General features: G+C 44.3%; 1 protein-coding gene across 1 annotated transcript in view; it reads right to left on the reverse strand.

The window, feature by feature from the left end:
- The window catches only part of LOC137533805 (claudin-10-like), a 38,349-nt gene extending 12,311 nt beyond the window's left edge, over positions 1–26,038 (reverse strand). Inside the window, exons 1-4 of the mRNA XM_068255051.1 lie at positions 25,819–26,038; positions 19,060–19,221; positions 11,502–11,583; positions 11,313–11,420 (exon numbers count right to left, since the gene is read on the reverse strand). Coding sequence (XP_068111152.1) covers positions 11,313–11,420; positions 11,502–11,583; positions 19,060–19,221; positions 25,819–26,038 — 572 coding nt within the window. The remainder of the gene's footprint in view (positions 1–11,312; positions 11,421–11,501; positions 11,584–19,059; positions 19,222–25,818) is intronic.
- Positions 26,039–26,795: the final 757 nt, after the last annotated feature.

A 26,795-nucleotide genomic window follows, 5' to 3' on the forward strand; every position in this document is an offset into this window, starting at 1 on the left:
TGGCGTGTTAAAGGCCGTTTTCCACTCATCGCCCTTTCTAATGCGCACCAGGTTGTACGCGCCCCGTAAATCCAGCTTTGAGAAGATCTTAGCATCGGTGACCTGCGTAAATAAATCGTCTATCAGGGGTAACGGATAGCGATTCTTTACCGTGATCTTATTTAGTCCCCGGTAATCAATACAGGGCCGCAGGCCCCCGTCTTTCTTTTTAACGAAAAAGAAACCTGCTCCAGCAGGCGATCGGGACGGCCGGATGAAGCCTTTGGCTAAATTGTCACGGATATATTCCTGCATAGCCAATTTCTCTGGCCCAGATAAATTGTACAAATGACCCCGAGGGGGCATACAACCTGAACGTATATCAATGGGGCAATTGAAAGGGCGATGTGGGGGTAACTTGTCTGCAGCCTTGGGACAGAATACATCAGAATATTCCACATATTGCTCAGGTACCCCCTGTACATGAACCCTGGTTTGGCCCAATGTCACCTTCCCTAAACATCGCTGAAAGCAGTGTGCTGACCAAGAAATTAGTTGGCCGGTGGCCCAATCAATGTGTGGAGAATGAAGGTGCAACCATGGCATGCCAAGTATAATGGTGGAGGTTGTCATATGCAACACAAAGAACTGTAACTTTTCCCAGTGCAGTACCCCTATGGTGACCCCCACCTCTGGTGTCTGAGACAGTGGGTGATTCCCTTGCAGAGGAGAGTCATCCACTGCCGTAACCTGGATGGGTGGTTGTACTGGTGTGAGCGGAATACACAATCTCTTAGCAAACTCAAAATCCATAAAATTTGCCGCGGAGCCTGAATCGATAAAGGCTTCCGTGACCTCAGTCTTATCTTCCCACGTAACGGTACAGGGAAGAAGCAATCGTTTTTCTTCTAGGGGTAAAAGTTGGACGCCCAGGGTGTTACCCCCCACCACTCCTAAGCGGTAGCGTTTTCCCGGCTTATTGGGGCAGTTCTGTACTATATGCCCCCCTTCACCGCAGTACAAACACAGCTGTTCGGTCATTCTCCGTCTTCGCTCTACCTGGGTTAATTTTGACCGAGCAATCTGCATCAGCTCGGAAGGAGGCAAGACGGGAGAAGGTGAAATAGTAGGAGGTGGAGTCACTGGGACCGTGGTGTAAGATACCCCTCTGAGACGGGAACTACCCCTGGTCTGTTTTTGGTAGCGCAGCCTGCGGTCGATTCGGATGGCCCCTGAGATGGCCTCATCGACTGTTCTGGGCTCGGGCTGGCTTAACATCAAATCAGAGACCTCATCGGACAGCCCTGTCAAGAAATGATCTAATAGGGCATAGGTGTCCCACCTGGCCGTAACTGACCACCTCCTAAACTCGGCCGCGTAATCTTCGACCGGACCTTCGCCTTGACGCAAAAGCTTGAGCTTCCGCTCAGAAGTCGAGGCAAGGTCCGGATCGTCGTAAATTACTGCCATAGCTTTAAAAAATTCCTCTACAGAGGTAAGAGCTTTGTCTCCGGCGAGCAGGCTATACGCCCAAGACTGGGAGTCGCCGGACAACAAAGTTTTAATAAACGTGACCCTCTGGGTCTCAGTACCCGAAGATTGGGGTCTCAACTCAAAATAGGACAACACCCTACTCCTAAAATTCCGGAAGTCAGATCTGTGGCCGGAAAAGCTTTCAGGTACAGGCATACGTATGTCAGAGCTAGGAGAGGATCGCACATGATCCACTGATGTCTGGAGGGTTTGTACAGACCCTGATAGGGCATCAATAAGAGTTATGTGAGTGCCCAGTACTTGATTGATGTTGTCCACCGAAGCGGCAAGTACACCCAGACAATCAGTGTTTGCGTCCATTTTGTATTTTGGTCTGGCGTTCTGTAACGATCGGTGGGTGCAGAGAGTATCTGATTACCGGTGATCTGCAGTATCACCGGAAATACAGATATATACCAGATTATAAGTGATCTGCAGTCTCACCGATAATCCGATATACAAACTAACCTCTGTTCACCTGAGTAGAGTGTAGTGTTTAGTGTAACAGTAACACTTAGAGGACAAGGCCTCAATGCAGCAAGGAGTACTGCACAGATTCCTTCCGCAGACCTGAGCTCTCCAAGACGGGAGGAGTCAGACTGACAGTAGGAAGGTATATCTGAAAGTGACCCTCAGGAGGGAGGATCGCTAACAGAGCGAGGAACCGCCTCTAACGGTAAGGTCGGTTCTCGAGGTCGGACAAGCCAGGTCGTACACACACAGACAGATAAAGTACAAGATCAGGAGGCAAAGGCGGAGTCAAAGTACAGGCAGGGTTCAGCAACGGGGTATCAGATATATCGGGGTACAAAATCAGGAGGCAGAATCAGAGTCAAGGAACGAGCCGGGGTTCGGCAACAGAGTATCAGAAATAACGAGGTACTGTAATGATCGCTGCTGCAGCAGGTATTGCTGGAAGCAGTAGTGCTGCAGCTCAGGCAGTTTTGATCTATTTCCATGCAAGCTGCATAGCTTTGTCTGCCTTTCCCTGCTGTCAGCTTGTGGCTGATTATCATTCACCTGTGTGGGAATCTGCATGTCTGCTCCCATTGGATGACCTCAGTATAAAGATCTGCTTCCTGCAGGGTTTCCTTGGGTTTTCATAGCTTCAGTTTAAGCATGTCTTGCTGTCGCTTTAGCCCCCGATCGTGTTTCTTGTTATAAAGATACTTTGCTGGTTTTGCATCATATATTGGTTCATTGCCAATATATATGCATACCAGCACGTTTATTATTTTCCTTGTATTCGTGTTACGTTGATACATCAGTGTCGCTGATGTATACGTACACGAACTGTTTATATCCTGTGTGCAGTTAGTCAGCTTTCCAGCACGTTTTGGTAGTTTGCGCGTATCGTGAGCACCCGTGCTGAGCTAGTATCCTGCTCCTGGTCCTGTTCGTGGATTGCGTTCATCTCTGCGAGGAGATAACGAATCCTTCTGAATCCTGTCCTGTTACTGTTTGTGGATTGCGTTCATCTCTGCGAAGAGATAACGAATCCTTCTGAATCCTGTTCTGTTACCGTTTGTGGATTGCGTTCCTCTCTGCGAAGAGATAGCGAATCCTTCTGAGTCCTGTTCCCTGTATTACTCCAGTCCTAGTCAGCGTTCCTGCTTATGTCATATATCGGTTCATTGCCGATATATACATATGTTAGTCAGACCTTACAAATAGTTTCATTGATAGCTGTAATTGTAATACGCTAGGAAAACATACTTATTGTATATTTATCTGTGTTACGTTCATCTATCTTGATCCTGCTATTTCCTGACTATTCTGTCCTGTCTTTGTGAGGCACGCCATCGCCGCAACGCATTGGCTGCCTCATTCCAGTCTGTCTGGTTTTGGACGCTTGCTGTCGCTAAGTAGCCGCTAGCTAGCAAGCGTTCATTCTGTTTTCCTGTCCTGATCTCCTCAGTTCTGGTTTATGCGCTGAGCGCTACTTTGCGCTGAGACGTTATAACGAAAGCATTGTTTGTGGCTGTCAGATCTGCACCGGCTCTGTGCGCCACAATCTCCTATTGGAGTCAGTCCTCCCCTCCACTATACTAGGGATAGCCTGTTTCTTTGTGCTAGTGTGTGTACCTCCTCCACGTCAGCTCATGCGTTGCATGCTGACTGTGGAGAATACACCACCAAGCCTTACATTATGAGAACCCCATTACCAATCCCCATTGTGGGGGGGATTCCCAGAAAGTATGACACTGTTAATTATGGTTCCTGTTCCTTTAAGAAATTTGAAGAACTTAGCTCTGAAACAGAAAATGAGTTTTTCTCTGAATGTGCCAGGTTCCTGACCAATCCTGATCTCCAAGCGACTCCTGTTTCAACCTGGGCACTCCAACTAAGTTATATTTTGTTTAAAGGGGAATTATTCCAGTGGGCATTTGATGTTCTCAATCATTCCGATTTGAAAGAGAGACCGCTGTAATTTCTAGCGTTTGTGATCCATAACTGGTTGCGCATAGATCCATTGCCTTTTCCTCTTAATGAACTCCTGGCAGCAGGCCAATCAGCTACTCCTTCAATTGCTTGCAAAAATGTTCAGCAAGCAGAAAGTGTTACTGATAATTTTCCTGCAGCCTTGAATAAATCACCAAAAACAGCAGGGTCTAAGGCCAAACGCAAACGTTCTAAGAAACGTGTCCGATCTGCAGAGTCGTTATCCTTAGCGACTGAGACCTATAATGAGATTCTGCCATTAACAGATAATGAAATGCAATTGTCTTTCAGGGGAGTTAAATGGACTTATGAAACTACTAATGAACTTTCCTCCCTGGCTAGGGAAAATAAAGATTTTTGTTTAAAAGAATTATCTGAGTATGATTATGAGGAGATATTACAGAGTATTGAACAAATCAACTTATTTGTGAAGCAAGGAAAGTTTGCATACACTACAGTTCAGCACTTGCTACAGGTATTGGAGATTCTTAGGAATAAGGAATCTGCCAATCACCTGCTAATTAACCCAATATATGTCCCTGCTACAATCATATCTGCAAACCATGATCTGCCTGTTAAGTATGCTTGGAATCCTCCATTTGAGAAAGGAGAGATGGAAGCTCTGGTCAATGAATGGAAGAATGATTCAAGTTCATTTTGTCAATTTTACAGTGCAAAAAGTGAATTAGTATTGAATGCATGCATTAAGTCTGCCTATAACCTAATAAAAACTGGTGTGTGTGAGTATGACTTTGTGGCTCCATTGATTGATGTGTGGGAACTGATTTTGGATGATTTTTATGTGACTCCGAATTCGCAAATTTGGCGTTCTGACCCGCCTGCTTCAGCACCTTTGGCTGATTCAGCAGGTGATTCGGAGCTCTTTCTGTGTGAAATTGAAGTTCCTGCAATTCCACCCTGTACCATGGATAACTCAGTGTTACTTACCAGTAAAACAGAAGCCACTGATACATTCTTAACCTTGCCCTGCGCAAATTTCTCAGCAGAGAATCCAGAGGTCCTGCTGACTTCCGAGTCCAGCCTAGCCAGTACTCATGACTCTTTGTTCAGTGAAACAGACACCAGAAAAATCTTGCCTGTCTCTGCAAACACTTCTGCAGAAATTACCTGTGTTAATAAAGTTCAACTCCTGTCTGATTCAGCAGATGCCAATAGATGCACTACATCAGTTTCCGAGTCCCAGCAATCCTGTCCAGAAACCTCAGAACCCCAGCATCTGAATTTTCCAATTTTCCAATTGAATGGTGATTCAGATGCGCAAACATTGTGTCTTGATTTTCCTGTTTCTACACCTCGCTCTAGTTTCGTGAATAGCACAGAGCATCTGCTCTGTGAACCTGAAATCGCAGAATTATTACCTTGTTCAGAAAATGTTCCAATAAATTTGCCCTGTACCATGAATTGTGCAGTAGATCTCTCCAATGAAACTCAGGTCACAGAATCATTATGCTGTCCAGCAGGTGCTTCCATGGTTTTGCCCTGCAATATGGACTGTTCAGTGATCCTGTCCAGTGAAGCTGTGGTCGCAGAGTCTTATGCTTCACCCAGTACTTTGGATATTTCAAACCCTCTAGCAGAAGGGTCTGAGGCACTGCTTACCTCAGTTGGTGTTGCAGTAATATTCACTTGTCTAGCAGCTGTTTTGGAATTACAGTCTGCTCTAATAAAACTTGGTGAATTTCTGCCCAGCAAAGCAGAAGCCATTGAAATATTGTCCTCGTCAGCAATTGTGTTAGATACCTTGCCCTGTACACAGTCTGATTTAACCAATGTTGTTGAGTCCCTCTCCAGTGTTGTAACAGCCGAGGAACTCCAGCCCTGTCCTCTGAATGTTTCAGAAGTCTTGCCCTGTAACATGGATAATTCTGATTCTCTGGTCAAAATAATAGAAATCTCAGAATTTCAGTCCGGTCTGATGAGTGTTCCTGAAACCCAGCCCTGTATCCTGAAAGATTCTGGTTCTCTGGCCGCTGTGGCAGAGGTTCCAGAGTCCCCTTCCTGTCCAGGGAATTCCTCAGTTTTGCCTAGTCCAGTGGGGGCTGCTGCAATACTGACTTGTTCTGCAGCGCCTCATGAGCTCCAATCCAGTGTATTAAATGAGTCTCTGTCCAGTCCAGAGGTAGTTGTGGAGTCCCTATCTGGTTCAGTGCACACATCAGAAGATTTGTCCTGTCTTGTTAGTGCCCCTGAATCTGATTTGTTACTGACTTTGCTGGAATCAGCGACATCTAAGTCTGATCCAGCATTCTCGTGTAAAAGTCCAGTAGTTGCGAAGTTTAGTCATGATGATTTTTTTTTGGCCAGTCCTGGTTTTGGTCCTGTCTTGGCTGACCCTGAGGCTCACAGTTCCTTGACATGCCCAGAGGTTTCTCTTGTGCCAGTGCCCAGATGTTCTTTGTGTGCCAGAATGCCCAAGTGTGTCTAAGGTGTTAGCGTGCTCTGATGCTTCCTTAGTGGGAACACGTTCTTTTGTTGCCAGTCTGCCTGCATGCCAAGAGATGGTTCTGGTCCCTGAAAGCCCTGATATTGATGTTTGTCCTTGTGGCCCTGACTCGGGAATTGCCCTAGGTTCCATAGGGGTTCTTGATAGTTCTCCATGTGAGCCTAAGGGGCATTCTGACCTATGGGGATCTCTTTGGAGCTTCAAGGTGTTCTGGGAGGTCTCTGAGAAAACTTGTCCTGGTGCCTTGGACTGGTTCAACAGTGGGTTTTGTGTTGGTAAAGACAGTACCGGTGGGCATTGCAAAGGCTTTGGCGTTTCTGAACGGTTCCTGGAAGGCGGTGGGTCGCTCAGGGAATTTCGGAGGGCTTTCTTCTGGAAATCATGGTTCTGATGGGTGTCACATTGGGGCTTGTAGTACTGATGGGCATGGTTCTGTAGGTTCTGGTTCTGATAGGTCCAATCTTGTGGGGACTGATTCTGGAATTCGGTCTTGCCGGGCTGTCCTGGTCATCATGAATTATCAGTCGGACTGTTTTGTTGGGAATTTCAGTTTTGAAAAGCGTCTGGAATCCGCTTTTAAGGGCGGGGGTACTGTAATGATCGCTGCTGCAGCAGGTATTGCTGGAAGCAGTAGTGCTGCAGCTCAGGCAGTTTTGATCTATTTCCATGCAAGCTGCATAGCTTTGTCTGCCTTTCCCTGCTGTCAGCTTGTGACTGATTATCATTCACCTGTGTGGGAATCTGCATGTCTGCTCCCATTGGATGACCTCAGTATAAAGATCTGCTTCCTGCAGGGTTTCCTTGGGTTTTCATAGCTTCAGTTTAAGCATGTCTTGCTGTCGCTTTAGCCCCCGATCGTGTTTCTTGTTATAAAGATACTTTGCTGGTTTTGCATCATATATTGGTTCATTGCCAATATATATGCATACCAGCACGTTTATTATTTTCCTTGTATTCGTGTTACGTTGATACATCAGTGTCGCTGATGTATACGTACACGAACTGTTTATATCCTGTGTGCAGTTAGTCAGCTTTCCAGCACGTTTTGGTAGTTTGCGCGTATCGTGAGCACCCGTGCTGAGCTAGTATCCTGCTCCTGGTCCTGTTCGTGGATTGCGTTCATCTCTGCGAGGAGATAACGAATCCTTCTGAATCCTGTCCTGTTACTGTTTGTGGATTGCGTTCATCTCTGCGAAGAGATAACGAATCCTTCTGAATCCTGTTCTGTTACCGTTTGTGGATTGCGTTCCTCTCTGCGAAGAGATAGCGAATCCTTCTGAGTCCTGTTCCCTGTATTACTCCAGTCCTAGTCAGCGTTCCTGCTTATGTCATATATCGGTTCATTGCCGATATATACATATGTTAGTCAGACCTTACAAATAGTTTCATTGATAGCTGTAATTGTAATACGCTAGGAAAACATACTTATTGTATATTTATCTGTGTTACGTTCATCTATCTTGATCCTGCTATTTCCTGACTATTCTGTCCTGTCTTTGTGAGGCACGCCATCGCCGCAACGCATTGGCTGCCTCATTCCAGTCTGTCTGGTTTTGGACGCTTGCTGTCGCTAAGTAGCCGCTAGCTAGCAAGCGTTCATTCTGTTTTCCTGTCCTGATCTCCTCAGTTCTGGTTTATGCGCTGAGCGCTACTTTGCGCTGAGACGTTATAACGAAAGCATTGTTTGTGGCTGTCAGATCTGCACCGGCTCTGTGCGCCACAATCTCCTATTGGAGTCAGTCCTCCCCTCCACTATACTAGGGATAGCCTGTTTCTTTGTGCTAGTGTGTGTACCTCCTCCACGTCAGCTCATGCGTTGCATGCTGACTGTGGAGAATACACCACCAAGCCTTACAGGTACAAGATCAGAGTTCAGAAGGGTGGTCAAGGCAGGCAAAAGTCATAACAGATAATCACAATCAAACTAGTACTTTAGCTATCAACAGAATCTAGCTAAGTGTAGGATTACAGCTCCAGCTGGTCCCGGCACACTTACGGATCTGACTACGGATCTGGGTGCTCCCACATGTGTGATCGCACGCCAGACAAAGAGCAAGTGAACAACCAGCAGTATATATACTCTAGGACCTTTCCAGGACCTCCCTAATTGCTGGTCCAATGGGAGCAGTGGAATTTGTCAGCTGACCCAGCTGGTCAGCCGACACCCTTCTAACTGCTATTTAAAGAGTAACTGTCAGGCTGCAGAAGCTAATTTAAACCTCTATTCTCCTGTGTTAAACAGTTTAGAAGGAAGCTCAAAAGGCATTAGTGAAGATAAAAATCTCAGTTACCTTTGATGTGTGCTTATCAGCAAGTCTGTTATAGACCCATAAAGACGCAAGCCGCATACTATACTGCAAAGCATTCTGGGGCCCTCCCCTCGGCTGCTAATGAGACGTTACAGAAGCTTGTAATCAGTCCAGCGTGTATCACTGATAAATCTCCGGGCAGAGTACACTGCAGGAGTCAGCTATTGTTCCTAGCCACATGGCTCATTAATATTCACTGCACACTGTGTTATTTAGTACCATCTTTTCTGTGATCAGGAAGCAGGCAGGACATGACGACACATTTGACAGAAAAACATGGAGCCTGCCATGAGCTGTCAGGAGCATCTATCTCTGCATATACTATATACAAATTCTGTGAAATCCAAACGTGGACAGTGAAATGCATATGTAATGTAAGTACAGCCAATCTTTAGCTACTGATATATGTGTTTATTTTCTCTGAGACCTTATACCTAACAGCTCCTCTTTAAACTCTGCCTCTGTGCTCGCGCGCGTGTAAGTCTGAATCTTGGTGGACTATCAGTCCCAGCCACACCAGTACTGTCATGCAATGAATCTAATGCGGGGGCCGCTTCTGATGCGGATTCCGCCGTTACCAATGCGGATTCCGCCGCACTGCCCATGCGGCATGCAGCGTTTTTTCCGCGTTGTGACGCCATGCTGGACGTGGAAACAGCCGCCTCACCTCGAGAGACGGCGGCTTTTCCGCGTTTCCTCACATCCAACCTCTGTAAATAAGCAGTGCCATTACTAGTTATAGTAAATCAGGCAGAGACTTGTTCACATTGACCCTATTTAAATATGAAAATATGGATGTGTCTAAGTGAGCTGAGGTATGTATACTGTCTACTATACTAGCAGACCCGCGGCGTAGCATACGCCGCATATGGGGGTAGCGGGCAGGAAGGGGGTATTGGGCACAGCAGCAGGGAGGGGGGTTGGAACCCCCCCTCACCTGGTTCCCCCATGTGTGCTCCCCTTCCAGCTTAAGTTCGTGGCGGGGAGGAGGGTCAGACCCCCCTCCCTCTCCTGGGTCCCCCATGTGCGCTCCCCCTCCAGCTTATGTTCGCGGCGGGGAGGGGTGTCGGACCCCCGCCCTCACCTGGGTCCCTCATGTGCGCTCTCCCTCCAGCTTAATTTCGCAATGGGGAGGGGGGTCGGACCCCTCATCCCTCACCTGGGTCCCCCATGTGCGCTCCCCCTCCAGCTTAAGTTCAGCAGCAGACGCTGCTATTAGTAAGAAGCAGTGGGCGGGGATGACTCACTGCGTTCCATTGTCGTCACTTCCTGCAATGCTGCCCACTGTATTGTTAGTGGATGGCATTACAGGAAGTGACGACAGTGGAACGCACGCTGGAATGCGTAAGAGATGAGTCATCCCTGCCCACTGCCTCTTACTAATAGCGGCGGCTGCTGCTGAAATTAAGCTACAGACTAACCAGCAAGCTCATGGTGAACCAGAACTCATTGGAGTATGTGAGGGGCTACAATGGTCCTAAAAGCCCCCTTACTAAAATGCTATGGAAAACAAAAGTTTGCTTTCTTAGAACAGAAAGAATTTGCGATAATTCAGGTTGGAGTGAGCTTGAGATGTCTCCCAGTGCATCACTGCTGAATATATGCAAATTAACCATTGTTGCCCTTAGAAGCTAAACACACCTCCAGAACCGCTGGAATGCAGTGTTTAGCTTCTAAGGGCAACAATGGTTAATTTGTATATATTCAGCAGTGATGCACTGGGAGACATCTCAAGCTCACTCCAACCTGAATTATCGCAAATTCTTTCTGTTCTAAGAAAGCAATCTTTTGTTTTCCATAGAACTTAAGCTAGAGGAGGAGCGCAGATGGGGGACCCCCCCATCCCCGCCGCTGTGCCCAATATCCCCTTCTTCCCGCTACCCCCTCCAGCTTGGGGGCAAGTGTAGGACCACCCCTGGGGGCAGGGCGCTACTTCTTCTTCTTGCTTGGCCCAGCCCCTTCTTCTTGCTTGGACCGGCCCTGGGGGCAAGGCGATACTTCTTCTTCTTCTTGCTTGAAGGTTGAGGCACTTAGCCTATTATATATATAGATGATTGGAATGGAAGGGGGTGGGGAGGCAATTCAAATTCCACATTGGGGCCCGAGGCCTGTAGCTATGCCACTGCTGAGGCATCTTTTCGCACGAGCAGCTGAAGGCGATTAATTCACCGCCTGTCATCTGCTCCCGTTCACAAGCCAGGCGCTTGCTAGCACTTGGCACAGGAGGTGCCTCCTTGGAACGGCAGTTTCCATCCTCAGACGCAACATTAAACAGTTTTTTACCACCGAGTCTGTCACCATGTGTCAAACATGGCACGCATGGTGTTACCAAACGCTGTCAAAAGAGCAGTTCAGCCTCCCATGGAAAAGAGACCTAACATTTGTTACTAATTATGTAAGGATCTTCCCTAGCTGCTGGGATTTAATTATAGAGAATACATTGGTTAAACCAGGAAGTTGTGCAGTGCTGGAAACATTCCTCCAGATGAAATATTTACTATATGAGAGCATGGAAATTAGGGGCGTTTGGCAGCAATGACCGCCAGGTGTTCACTCACTGAGATAACAAAAAAATCTTTGATCACCTGCTTTCTTTGATGCTGTCATTCAAGGAGAAGCAGAGAATACAACCTCCGATGATGGTGAGGGATGATCCGCCCCAACCGATGAACAGTGCGGCTCCCAGTTCGTACCTGCACAGAAGAATAACATATTTTTATTAAGTCCCTTTTGTGAAGATTGCTGGCTATAAATAGTAACATTCATTTACTCACTTCTGTTCCAAAAATGTTGGATCAAAGAAGTCTGATGTTATCTTGTTAGCATAAAGCGAGATTCCAGATACCGCACACACACCTGGAACAGATTCAAGTGAAAATGGGGTTTAGACAGATTAACGTGAAACTGGGGCTTAGAACTGTGTAAAACAGTCACGCCCCCTCCTCCCACATATGTGTGCAAATCCTGACCAGAGAGGAGAGACACATCGGGCTGTGCATTACAAGCACTGCTTCCTCCAAGACAGCATATCCTCCCTCCCATCTGATCTCTAAAATGCTGGGTATGTGCTGCGCCAGTGCCACATTACTCACCCGCTCTCAGCAGATTAGAGATTGGATCACCAGCCACACGTGAAGTCCTGCTTCCTCTCTGACTAAAGTGGCACTTCATGTGATCCAGCAACACATAAAAGGTCACATGAGGCACCGCTGTAGCTATGGATACAGGACGCTGGACAGGCGGAAGGAGATCCTATTGCTGGAACACTAAGAGCAGTTGAGTGAAGTGGCACCACGCATCTAGGCAGAGGGAGACGGGGAGTGCTGGGGGGGAGGTCATTTGGGAGGGGTAGCCGCCTCTTCCCGCCCTCTAATTGTTGGCGCCCTGAAGTAAGTGATTCACCTTGCTTCATGGAAGAACCACCCGTGATAAAAGTGAGAACCGCCCAAATAATATATATCATATTTTCTGCAGTATAAAATGCTCCGGAATATAAGACACACTTACAGTGCTGCCCATAATTATTCATACCCCTGGCAAATTTTGACTTAAGGTTACTTTTAGGGCTATTTCACATCAGAGCTCTTTTCCTGCGTTTTGACGCAAAGTCAAAACTTTGCATTAACCGAGGTAAAATTCCACCTTTCACATCCGACGCTGCGTTTTGGTGCGTTGCAGTTCAACGCACCCAGGAGCTTTTAATCGTCGGGAGCCGGCATTTTCCCGTCAGATGAATTAATCACTACCGCCGCTCATTGCGTCACACCGCAACATCCTGACGACACGCCGCAGGCTATTCAACGCATGCAAAAGAACGGCTACTGCACACGTTGTCAGATGTGACAGCCCTTATTCAACCAGCAAGTCATTTTTTGACAGGAAATGACATAAGTGTCTCCAAAAAGATAAGACGATGTACAAGAGTTATTATTGTGGGAAAGAAACATTTCTCAGCTTTTATTTACATTTGAGCACAAAGTGTCCAGTCCAAAATTATTCATACCCTTCTCAATAGTCAATAGAAAAGCCTTTATTGGCTATTACAGCAATTAAACGCTTCCTATAATTGCAGACCAGCTTTTTGCATGTCTCCACAGGTATTTTGGCCCATTCATAGCAATGAGCTAGAAATATTTCAGGTTAGAGGGTCTTTTTGCCATCACCCTAATCTTTAGCTCCCTCCACAGATTCTCAATTGGATTCAAGTCAGGAGTCTGACTGGGCCACTCCAAAATGTTAATGTTGTTGTCTGCTAAACATTACTTCACCACTTTGTTTTGGGTCATTGTCATGCTGAAATGTCCACTGGTGCCCAAGGCCAAGTTTCTCTGCAGACTGCCTGGTGTTGTAGTTGAGAATCCTCATGTATTGCACTTTTTTCATGATGCCGTTTACTGTGATTAGGTTCCCTGGTCCATTGGCTAAAAAATACCCCCAAAGCTTTAGGTTCCCACCACCATGTTTGACGGCAGGGATGGTGTTCTTTGGGTTGAAGGCTTCTCTTTTTTTACACTAAATAAAGGAAACATTATTTTGACCAAACAATTCAATTTTTGTTTCATCTGACCATAACGCGTACGTTAAAAAGGGGCGCTGGGAAAAAAGGGCGCCGGGTTTTTAACGATAAGCATGGATAACGTTTAAAAATGTATTGTACTGTATTTCGTTTAAAATTAATGTTTTTAAAGTTATAAATCATTAAATAATGTGCATTAAATCGGCAATTGTAAAAACATTAATCTTTCGTTTAAATAGTGAAACGTATAATAACGTTTAAAAAACAAATTACTAAGTAACCCTCCCTGTACCTACCCCTAACCCCTAGACCCCCCTGTTGATGCCTAAACCTAAGACCCCCCCCTGTTGGTGCCTAAGTAACCCTCCCTGTACCTACCCCTAACCCCTAGACCCCCCTGTTGGTGCCTAAACCTAAGACCCCCCTGTTAGTGCCTAAACCTAAGACCCCCCTGTTGGTGCCTAAACCTAAGACCCCCCTGTTGGTGCCTAAACCTAAGACCCCCTGTTGGTGCCTAAACCTAAGACCCCCCTGTTGGTGCCTAAACCTAAGACCCCCCTTTTAGTGCCTAAACCTAAGACCCCCTGTTGGTGCCTAAACCTAAGACCCCCCTGTTGGTGCCTAAACCTAAGACCCCCCTGTTGGTGCCTAAACCTAAGACCCCCCTGTTGGTTTTTTCGTTTAAAAATAATGTTAAAAAAAAAAAAAAAGTACTGTTTTTCGTTTAAAAATAATGTTTGGAAAAAAATATTGTACTGTTTTTCGTTTAAAAATAATATTTAAAAATGTATAAATCATTAAATAATGTGTAATCATGAGAAACAGTAATAAAACATTAAGTCTCCGGGCGCCGCTTTTAAAACGTTAGTTTTCTCCGGCGCCCTTTTTTCCTATCGGGCGCCTATTAAACGATATTTATTATAGGAGTGAATGGCGGCGCCCGATTTGTCCACTAGCCTCAGGCGCCCGAATTTACTGTTACCGACCATAACACAGAAGACCGGAAGTCTTCTTCTTTGTCCAGATGAGCATTTGCAAAGGCCAAGCGAGCTTTTGTGTGCCTTATCTGGAGAAGTGGTGTCCTCCTTGGTCTGCATCCGTGGAACCCAACAGTGTCCAGTGTACCTTGGATTGTCTGCCTTGAGACATTGCCACCAGCCCAGATTCACCAGGATGGCCTTGGTGGTGATCTTTGGATTCTTTTTTACCTCTCTTACTATCTTCCTGGCCAGCACAGGTGTCACTTTTGGCTTCTGACCAAGTCCTCTGAGATTTTCCACAGTGCGGAACATCTTGTATTTTTTAATAATACTTTGCACTGTAGCCACTAGAACTTGAAAACATTTAGAAATGGCCTTGTAGCCCTTTCCTGACTTGTGGGCAGCCACAATGAGCAGCCGCAGGTCCTCACTGAGCTCCTTAGTCCTAGCCATGACTGTCCACAAACCAGCTGCAGAGAGCTGCTGTTTTTCACCTGTTGAATTGATTAAAACAGCTGTTCCCAATTAATCAGGGTAATTAGGATGCTTTAGAACAGCTTGGACCTTTTAGAATGGTATAGAACTTTGGATTTTCCCACAGACTGTGACAGTATATGAAAGGTATGAATCATTTTGGACTGGACACTTTTTGCTCAAATGTAAATAAAAATGTAAATAAGACGGAAATGTTTTTTTTTTTCACAATAATGGCTCTTGTACATCATCTTATTATCTTTTAAGAGACACCTATATCATTTCCCATCAAAAAATTACTTGCTGGTTGAATAAAAGTAACCATAAGTTAAAATTTTCCAATGGTAGGAATAATTATGGGCAGCACTGTAGGTTTAGAGGGCAAAAACTAGGGGGAAAAAAAAATATAAAATATATATATATATATATATATATATATATATATATATACACTAAACCTGGTGAGTCCATGTTCCAGGAGCGTCTTGTACATGTTCTCCTCCCAAATGGCGTCCCCTATGTGTCCTCCTGTGTGCCCCATGTTTCGGCCTGCGGCCTCCTGTGTGCCCCATGTCTCACCCTGTGTCCTCCTGTGTAGTCCATGTCTCCCCATGAGTCCCCCTGTGTCTTCCTGTGTGGCCCAAGTCTCCCCATGTGTCCTATGTGGCTTATGCATCCCCTTTGTCCCCCTGTATGGCTTATGTCTACCTCATGTGTCCTCCTGGCTCCTGTGTCCCAGCATGCCCCCCCCCCCCCCCCCCACGCATATCTCCTCTCCCTCCCCCTTGTGTCTCCTTATACGGTTGAAAATACGATAAGATTAAATACCGGCTGCATGATGAGGAACAGAAGATGAGAAAATTACATAGTATACTTTAAAACTAACCCTAATGAAATTGTCCAACACACCAGTAAATGCAAGCTCTGTCACTCAGTCAACTAGAAAATTATTTGTGCTTGAAATTCTCTTTAAAGAGAACCTGCACATTCCACCATTGCTAAGTTACTCCCGTTGCTTGGTCAATAGTCACTAAGTTGTGCCCACTAGCTTTGTCACCAATATGACATGACTGGGAATGGTGGAAGTTGGCTAGAAAGAATATTTTAGTTGAGGGTGAAGGGAAACTTTATGAATCAGGCTTGAGTCTCACCCCAACACACATCCGGGTACAAATTCACTTTGAAAAAGAGTGCGGAACCTAAATCTTTATGGAATTAAAGCAGCATTTAATTGTTATTTTAACAGTGATTTTGTTTCTTTATTATTACCAATTCAATATAATTAATGCACTAAAGTAGTATATTTGGGAGAAACATGTTTAAACAAACACCTGATCTGCATGCTTGTTAAGGGTCTATGGCTAAAAGTATTAGAGGCAGAGGATCAGCAGGGATGCCAGGCAACTGGTATTGCCTAAAAGGAAATAAATATGGCAGCCTCCATATACCTCTTATTACAGTTGTCCTTTAAAATGTGTATTGGGGCCCATGGGTCTGTAGTGACATCACTGCCAACATCTGTTACAAAATACAAGATTTGCATTTAGGATCTGGTCAATGGCCCCTTTTCTCCTGGATTTGCTGTCAGGAGATCATTTTTCATCTCATCTTCAATATAACTTTTCAGTTCAGTTTTTTTCAGCCCCTAATAATGGAAAAAAAATACTAGAAAATAGGTAAAAAATGTAATACCAAAATGCATTTTATCTATACGATGTGAAAACATCTCCTATGAGAACACGCAGGAGAAAAGATATTTGAATAGGGGCCCTAATAAATAATAATAATAATATGCTTCAAACATAAGAATAGATGCTTTACAAGGTGAGCGGCATGGCGGCTCTCTCCGCGTCTCAGGCGGCGGCATCCGCCGCGCAATTACATAGTGGTGTTTTGCCTGGTCCTTCAGTTGCACATAGGCTGAGGGCTATGCCAGGCGACAGGACCTTTATGCGAATATTAGGGGAGTCAGCTGATCGGCCGGTCAGCTGACTCCAGCAGTGCTCCTGATTGGCTGAGTGACTGGGGCGGCGCTGTGGGGCGCTCTCAGTACATATAGGACCTGCCTGTCAGTTGCTCCGCGTCTGCTGTTGCAAATGCTACGTGTTAGCACTCAGACCTTAGTCAGATCCCAAAGTGTGCTAGAACCAGCAGGAGCTGGGGATCCACACTTAGTCAGATTCTGTTGATAGCTAAAGAACTAATTGAATTGTATTATTTGTTATGACCTTCTGCTAGCCTTGACTACTCTTCTGCCTACTGATTCTGTTCTTCTGCCTATCTGATCCTGTTGCCGACTCAGCCTGAACTCTACTCTGATTTAGCCTTCTGTCTTTGTACCGTATCTGTCCGTTTGTTGCCGAATCTGCTTGTCTGACTTTCCTGCACTCACCAGTGAGCCTATTCCCTGGTGAGGGATTCTCTGTACAGTCTGAATCACCTGCTCCTCAAGGTGATCAGTAGCTGCAGTACAGTCTGAATCACCTGCTCCTCAAGGTGATCAGTAGCTGCAGTACAGTCTGAATCACCTGCTCCTCAAGGTGATCAGTAGCTGCAGTACAGTCTGAATCACCTGCTCCTCAAGGTGATCAGTAGCTGCAGTACAGTCTGAATCACCTGCTCCTCAGGTGACCAGTAGCTGCAGTATAGTCTTAGTCACCTGCTCCTCAGGTGACCCGTAGCTGCAGTACAGTCTTAATCACCTGCTCCTCAGGTGATTAGGAGCTGCAGTACAGTGTTGATCTCCTGCTCCTCAGGTGATCATCGGCTGCAGTGTAGCCGGAATCACCCACTCCACGGGTGATCATTATACGCTGTGTTACTGTTGCACCAAACACCTATCTTTACATCTGGTTGTCCTGTGTCTTGCTATACTCGCATTATTGGTGATTCTGCAGATCACTACATAATCAGGTATAGCATCTGTATTATTGGTGATACTGCAGATCACCAATAATCAGATAATCTGTTCTTGCTGACACCAATCGTTACAAAAGGATAGACAAAATTGCACCAACACCACATTTGCATACGGTAACCACCCTGTAATGACCTCAATTGAGCTCTACATGCAAATTTAGGTACTTATTCAAGTCACTTTTCTCCTTAGTTTTTACTTAGGTGATGTTTCAGGCCTTTTCAAGCCATCAGCAAGCAAGAAAAAAAAATTGAATAATTTTAACAGTACTTTTTCACCTACATTTTGGTACTTTTTTTAATTGCAGAGCGTTGAAAAGTTGTTTTGAACAGAAGATGAAAAAGTTTCTCCTAATAGAAAACTTAGGAGAAAATGTGAATTGAAAATGAACCAGGATAGAAAGGACCAATGTGGTTTGAATTAGAAAACAACATATTTTCTTATGAATTCTTTATGGTATGCCTGACTAGGGGTGTGACGGGGGCGTGGGCAGGGGTGTGGCAGGGGCATGGCTTAAGGGTCTCTCTTTCTCATCTCAAAAAGTTGGGAGGTATGAGAGAGGATGGGGTGAGCAAGCACCTAGGAAAAAAACACAGAGACTACAATAGCGCAATATGTCACTGGAGAACATGTCTTGGAGAAATAAATCAAAAAGAAATATACTCACAAAGGTGGGTTGCAGGAAGGGGCAACCAACCACATAAAGCAGAGGGAGACAGAGGCGTCACTAGGGTTGGTGTCACCTGGTGCGGAAACTCATGTTGTCACCCCTTTCTTACCCCTTGATCTTCCAACCTCACCAGGCTAACAAAACCAATTATACTTTTCTGTAGTTAAAAAAGGTCGATATTTGCATAGCCTTACTCCAATCACCTTTAGTGTGGAATTTGGTGTCACCACCACTGATGGTGAAACCTGGTGCGGTCCACACATACTGCACCCCCATAGTGATGCTACTGGATTGAGAACAACAACCCGTCTCCGCTCTGGCAACCCAGGTATAGCCGGATGAACAGTGGTCACACTCTTGGAAAAGTTCACTAGTACTGTAGGTGGCTGAGCCAATGTAATCCAATAGCCCCCCTAGCAGGAGAGGTAAAACTGGCACAACAAGGGTGAAGAGGCGCCCAGGATGGATAAAATTTCATTCAAAACAAAATGAAGTAGAAAAAATGGAGGTGGCTTACCTCTCCAATGACACTAACGAGATAAAGTAAGGTCAACTTTTTTGCACAGGCAACGAGTTTCGTGGGTACCTGGGCGCCTCTTCACCCTTGTTGTGTCAATTGAGTAAGGACCTTAGTATTAACCACTGATCACAGAAGTATATATCATATAACATAAGCAACTAATTCTTTGTTGAACATATTTAGGCCCATAATTAGTGCATTTTAATGTTGGCGATCATCACACGTGGTTTTCACATCGTAATGGAGGTAACTTACCGCTCAGTACAAATATCATGCCTGCAATGCCGGTGATTTTTCCTTTCGTGCTTTCTGGACCCCCGATCTTCGTGCACTTCATTCCAACAAGAGCAAATATTGAACCGAAAAATCCCAAACTGACTGCTGCTATCATCAAACCACGACAAACCTGGATGTGCCCTGAAAGGGAAATGCTAATGTAACATGCTAATATAAATGATGCAAAAATAATAACATAATTACATTCTGTTGCTCGCAAGACCAGTTTGTTCTTTTTTGTATGATACTCTTGTATCGCTAAATACTTAGGCAGGGTTCACATCTATTAAAATTTGTGTGCAATATGCAAAATTGTGAAAAAACATTTGTCAAGGATGTAATATATCTCATTAAAATGGGATAAATCTGACATAACATTCAATAAAAATGTGTTTTCCTACTTTTTATTGTCCGTACAGTTATCATATTTGCTTGGCGCACAAGCTTTATCGACTGTCTACAGATTACAAGTTCCCAAAGTACAGTTTATCTGCTCTTAAAGCTGCCATTGCATTTATTTTCATAGCTGCTGTATTTATATATCAAAATCTATCTAGTGATCACTTCTCAGTTACACACATACTAGAAGCAGAGAGAGCTCAGTTTGTGCACTTTACTAATGTTTACTAATTGTATCTGACAAAGGAATGTAAACAAAAGATTTTTTTGTGGAAGTAGATTTTATGCTGTAAGCTGAGTTGCATACCACTTTAATGCATCACATTATATTTCTGATTTTGAGCAAATTTGCATTTGCAAATGTTCTGCTTATAAAATTTGGAGGGGAGGGGGATCTTTTTTTGTGTGTGCAATATGCAATTTGTGTTTCAATTCAAGACAAAAGGAACACAGAAAAATTGCATAAAATTCGCAGTTTGCACCAAAAATTCACATGCAATTTCAAAAGTAAATTTGATTTATTTACATGTAATTTAGCTTTACTAATATTCACAGAAAAAAAATCACAATGTAAATTTTCGCATACAAACTCTTATAAAAAATTGCAAAAAAAAAAGACATAAAGGTTTGTTCAAAGAAGAAAACAACAAATTTCAAATGCAGAATCATGCATTCGGAGATTTGCATGCTTTTTCTGCAAGGACAAGGACTAAGGGCCCTTTTCCATTGTGATAGTGATGCGAGTGCGGCTACCTCGCCGCTTTGCATCACTTCCACTACCGCTCACGTCACTTCCGCATCAGGAGATACGGAAGAGTATGGAGGGGACAGCGGGCGGAGTCTACACTGACTACACTGCCATCTACACTGACTACACTGCCTTCTACACTGACTACACTCCCATCTACACTGATTACACTGCCTTCTACACTGACTACACTGCCATCTACACTGACTACACTGCCTTCTACACTGACTACACTGCCTTCTACACTGACTACACTCCCATCTACACTGACTACACTGCCATCTAAACTGAGTACACTGCCTTCTACACTGACTACACTCCCATCTACACTGACTACACTGCCATCTACACTGACTACACTGCCTTCTACACTGACTACACTCCCATCTACACTGACTACACTCCCATTTACACTGATTACACTCCCATCTACACTGATTACACTCCCAGCTTCTCTCACTACACTCCCAGCTACACTGACTACACTCCCATCTACACTGATTACACTCCAAGCTTCTCTCACTACACTCCCAGCTACGCTGACTACTCTCCCATCTACACTGACTACACTGCCTTCTACACTGACTACACTCCCATCTACACTGACTACACTCCCATTTACACTGATTACACTCCCATCTACACTGATTACACTCCCAGCTTCTCTCACTACACTCCCAGCTACACTGACTACACTCCCATCTACACTGATTACACTCCAAGCTTCTCTCACTACACTCCCAGCTACGCTGACTACTCTCCCAGCTACACTGACTACAATGCCATCTACACTAATTACACTCCCAGCTACTCTCACTACACTCCCAGCTACGCTGACTACTCTCCCAGCTACACTGACTACACTCCCAGCTACTCTCACATCTACACTGACTACACTCCCAGCTACACTGACTACTCTCCCAGCTACACTGACTACTCTCCCAACTACACTGACTACGCTCACAACTACTCTCAATACACTCCCAGCTACTCTCACTACACTCCCAGCTACACTGACTACACTTCTATCTACACTGACTAAACTCCCATCTAGACTGACTACGCTTCCATATAACTGCATGCTGTCTCCTCCGTCTGTCTCCACTGCTGTATACAGCCAATTCCGTCACTGTATGCACTCATCCTGTCCTGTGTGGCCTCCGTACTCCCAGGTTCACTGGTGCTCTTTAGCTGCACACATCATGCATGACCTGACATCGTGCGCAGCTAGAGGGCACCGATGACACCGGATGGACAGAGGCCACAGCAGCAAAATCGTCCGGAGACGGACAGAGGAGAAGCCATGTTTCCCTGGATGGGTAAGAGGCGAGCTTGTAGGGAAGGGGGGGGGACACATCTAGCCAGACCTTCAGCATATAAGAAGCACTGACTCCCCCCACCCCGATTTTAGGGGCGTAAAAGTATGTCTTATATGCTGAAAAAATATGGTAACTGCCAGAAATAGGAGCTTCACAGTGAAGATCAAATAATATTTCAGTCTCAGATGAAAATTGTTCCTAGTATCTTCTACAGATATATGCAGAGCATCCCTCTAAGGATGGTCGTACGCTACTTGATTTTTTTAGTAGATTAGACATTAGATTCAATATAAACATTAAGTCTAATGAAGTTTTATTGAAATGATGGAACTTGCAATCGATATTATGATCATAAAATGAATCGTATATAGACAAACTGGGGGGAACATACATACTCAAAGCAGATAGTATAGTGTAATGTTTTGGCTTTAGTAGGGTTTAAGTTATTGGAACAAACATGCAGTAAGGGTGCATATAAACCTCCGATTTTCATTGGCCAATTCTACCACCTCCATGTAGTATGAGGGCCAATTGGCCAATTGGGATTCACCAAGACATCTCCAGGCATCTCCATTGTAAAGATCATGATTCAGCAAAGCTGGACTGGAATTTTGGAAAATTGTTTCTTACTAGGCAGTATAAGATGGAACCTCTCACCTGGGTCATATTAGAACATAGTGGAGGTTGCTGAGGATCAGCACAGACAGGTAATTGGAGTTTTGAAAAGATAAAAAAAATGGCATCCTCATATGTCACTCACTGCAGGTTTTCTTTAAAGTGAAAGTAACATTTTCCATGCATTTTTTTGTGCATTTTGCTATGCGTTTTCTGTGTTCTTTTGAGGCTCTATCAATTACAGTGAATGGAATTGAAATGCCAATCTTGCAGAAATGCAATTGCTACATATAGCATGTTTGCACATTGACTAGTGTTTTATAAAACAGATTCTGGGATATGATCCTTTATACTGTGGAGGATCAGAAACCACAGTCCTTTTTGGGGCAATCCACCTTGCCCTTCAACATTTGTTTATATCTTTGAAAAGGACTAAATATATTGTAATGCAATCTCAAACAGGCAAAAAAGTCTCTGAAAAAACTTTATTGACACATATACAAAAATAGAAAAAATGGTTCTTCAATATCACAAATGGTAGGTCTTAAAAGCACATTGGTTGGTTTGAAACAACAATGGTTGTAGCTTTATGGGCATTTACACTTCAAGGCAACGACACATGCTCGTTTCGGGCTTTTGTATAGAGTTATATGCGCCCTTCATCAGGCCGTGTTACCCAATTCTGCATAGCTCAACCAGGAAAAAAGAAAAAGACCAATCAGGCGAAGAGCCAAAAAATGGGGGGCATCTGAACCAACCAGATGCACTAGACCTTCCCAAAGGCTGCAATGGAGAGTTGCTGAGCGGGTCCCACAATGCATTTGCCTTTATGAGTCATGACTGTGGCTGTCAGACTCCTGCAATGCATTGTGGGACTTGTAGTTCCGTAACAACTGGAGGGCCGAGTTTGCCCATGCCTGGTCTAGAATCTGATTCTGCTTGTCGAAATAACATGCTGAGCTTTACAGTTTAATCAGGATGGTTAGTGTGGGTTCGTGAACCCAGGGCTGGTTTTAGACTTTCTGCTGCCTGAAGCAAATTTTGTAGGATTCACCGCCCCCAGAAATGCTGATTTGTGCCTATGGTCTTGTGGACAGACCATCTCACATTTACTGGGCCAATCACTGCACTTGATCAGTAGCAAAGACCTATCAGATGCCACTGCTACTGATTGAGTGCAGTGATTGGCCCTGTGTTCTCGGCCGCAAGATCATCTGCACCAGTTAGCAAAAGGAGCAGCGGGCGGCTGTGGTTGGCCAGTCTGGTGCCAGCACCAGAGCCGGGACAAGGTCCTCCAGCACCCAAGGCTGAGACACCAAAGTGCGCCCCTCCATCCCTGCCACCCCAGCCATCACACACTGATTGCTATACTACCCCCCCCCCCCCCCAAACACCTTAATCTCTAGTTATCTTTCTTGCAGTCACTGCCGTGCATAATTTTTTCTTATTTCTCTCTGCCTCAAACACAATTGGGGAATGATAGCTGTGTGAGTTGTGTGCCCCCTCCTAAACTGTGCCCAGAGGCTGGAGCCTTTCTCGCCTCTGCCTTGGCCCGGCCCCCTCCTACACTGTGCCATGAGGCTGGAGCCTCTCTCGCCTCTGCCTTGGTCCGGCCCCCTCCTACACTGCACCCTGAGGCTGGAGCCTCTCTCGCCTCTGCCCTGCGCCCCCTCCTACACTGCGCCCTGAGGCTGGAGCCTCTCTCGCCTCTGCCTCGGCCCGGCCCAGGCCAGCACCCCCGCCTGATTGGTTGCGGCAGGTGCCCCCGCTCGAATGAGGACAGGGATTCGGGGATGTGTGACTGCGTGGAGAGGGGAGTGTGTGTGCCAGGAAGGTGGCCCAAACTGTTTGAAAAAGGGAAGTTTTATGGGATCATGTGTCATTTTGATAATAAATTTTGATATGCAGATTGAGAACTTGGAATTTCCTTTTTTGTTGCAAGTATCACTTTTTCAAAGTTCTCCTCATTAGAGTTGCTGACATGACTTTGAAGACTAGTTCACTAGGAGTTTAAATGCACCAAACTGTTTGTCCAAACATCACCCCTAGATTTTGTTGCCTGAATTACGTGATTCAGGTAGCTTCCTGTTAGATTTACACCTGCGTGATCCCATGGGGGCTCTAGGCTCGTGCCTAATGCTAAATCTGGCCCTGGGGTTTAAGGGGATGCATTTAGGTTTTCAAGAGTGGGAGGTAATTCTAGGTAGTGTTAGATTTGAAGGGGGAGTTGTAGTTAGCCGTAGTAACAGGAATGTGATTATACTAGGCATAGGAGATAGGGAAACATATAATAACAATTATCACTGGGGCATAGTATTTATATCCATGAGAAGCTATGCTAAGTTTGGAGGGTGAATAGCATTTTGCACCAAAGGGTGGATGAAAGACAAAGAAGGTAGCGCACTATTGCCATAAAAACTTTTGTTCGTTCCAATCATTAAAAATTGTAGTGATGATGATAGGCAATATAACGGAGATATGCTAGTTTTTGCCGTAAGGAATAATATTTTGCACTTGTATGTATCCAGTCTAGCCGTTTCTGCTGATAGCTCAGGTGACAATCTCACGTCTGTGGCTGCCCGCAGACACTGTTAGCTCACTACTCTGTGAGAATGATCGATCAGACGGGTTAAAAGAAGCTATTAGGAGGAATTACAGACTAACCCATTTAATGACTCATTAACCTTTGGAACAACAGCAAAAAAGAAAACAGCTACAAAAGAAACATGGAAATCACGTACATTTAGATTTGAATAATTCATGGAAATAATAAATGTTGTTCTCCAAGAGCTTAACCAAAGCTATCATTTATTCTGGCAGCCAAGATATGAGATGATAGTCAAATGGGCAAAGCACTATTTGTCTACCGTACCAGTTCATCTTTTATTAACTGTGAGCATGTAGAGTTGGCTCAACACAATGGCCCACAGGCAATTAACCTTTTCTCCTGAGTTATCTCCTAGGTGATATTTTCACAAATTATATATTTATTTTTATTATATATATTTATTTATTTTTTAGGACAAATTAGGCTTTTAGCGTGTGATAAGTTTGTTTAGTATTTACCTTATTTTCAATGCATTTTAAAGGGAAAAGAGAAAAAAACTGAAAAACACACTATTTCTTCATTTACATCCATTATAGCTTTACAATAAGCAGTGCTAACTATAAGTTAAACCCACTCATTTACTCACTTATTTGCTTATTCATCCTGGTTATAACAACATTTAGATTATGTTCCTAGCACAATGTATGGTGACAATATTGTATTTGAAAATAAAGGTGTCTTTTTTCTGTTTTTTGTTTTCTCATTGTACACTATTGATGATCATTAGACCTTATTTAAAAAAAAAAAAACAATAGTAATATGCCCTCATGGCATACATATTTAAAAAGCCAGTTCCTAAGGTAACAATATATGTTATTTCTTTCATACTCTGTCACTTTGTTTTCATTTTACAAGTCTTTTATTTTTTTTAGTCACAAACTGAATCAAAGGCAATTACATATTTGCTTTTTCTATTTCACCATTTTTGTTCATATGTCATCCAGCAAGCTATACGTCCAGGGGTGAACCAGATTGAGCTTGTATGATTATACTGAAATGTGCCCAGTAATCGTTTTACAATCAAAGGGTTACATTTCAGAGGTTCCTACCTTCCAGGGCCAACATAGAAGGGAAGTCCTTACAGTTGGACACTCCGGTGGAATCGGTGACGCATGTTTTCCAGAGGTTGGCCCAGTATGTTGCAGTGGTGATAACAGTGCCATCAATAGTGGAAACTTTCCAATAGTCCGTTGGTAATGTCGAGCTTACAAGCACCCATCCGGACACTGACAGTGCGAAGGCTATGATCTCTGATGCCATATGAGGCATGGTGAAACCAGCGTGAACAGTGAGCCAAAATTTGCAACAACAACAAAAACAGAAAAGGATGGATAAGGAGAATAGTTGGAATAAAAATAGATTGTCAAAAGGTCCTCCAATGTGATTTGAAGAAGAAATTATTTAGATAGTAGCTTGACTACGGCTCTTGAGACAATGATTGTCCAACAGTCTGTTTCAGAAAGTGCCTGAGATAACATGCCACAAGCTTCATGGTGATGAAAATCCCACCCTGTTCCCTAAGTGTCCCTCCCAAATTAATTCAACTTCATTTCCAGGCTGAAGGTAAAACAAATCACACATCACTTTCATGCTGCAGTTAACTGCTTGGGGTTATTGCCTCTCAGTATTGAGTGTTTTAACTAGCCCTCATGAATCACAAGTCCTTCCTAAACTGACATCTAAAATAGTCATGGTGTGACTAAATGGCTCAATTAAAAGCTACTAAGTACGGGCAAAATGGTTCTTTTCCAAACTGGCATCAATCAATCTGGAAACAGACATCTTGAAGACTAAACTGCCTCCCCAAATAGAAGAGTAAGTTCTGCTATATCCAGTTATAAATATCTGATCACCTGATATGTTGAAGTACAATAATAATGTTTAAAGCGTGATTAAACTCTATATGTGAAGAATTAAAAAAATACATTTTTTGGCACCCTCACAATAAATGGACTGTACCTGTAACACCTTTTCCCGAGTTCGAAGTCTAGCACCATTGTAAATACTTTTCTTTGTATTCATACTG

The sequence above is a fragment of the Hyperolius riggenbachi genome, chromosome 10, assembly GCF_040937935.1.
Source record: "Hyperolius riggenbachi isolate aHypRig1 chromosome 10, aHypRig1.pri, whole genome shotgun sequence".
In the NCBI taxonomy this organism is placed as follows: domain Eukaryota; kingdom Metazoa; phylum Chordata; class Amphibia; order Anura; family Hyperoliidae; genus Hyperolius; species Hyperolius riggenbachi.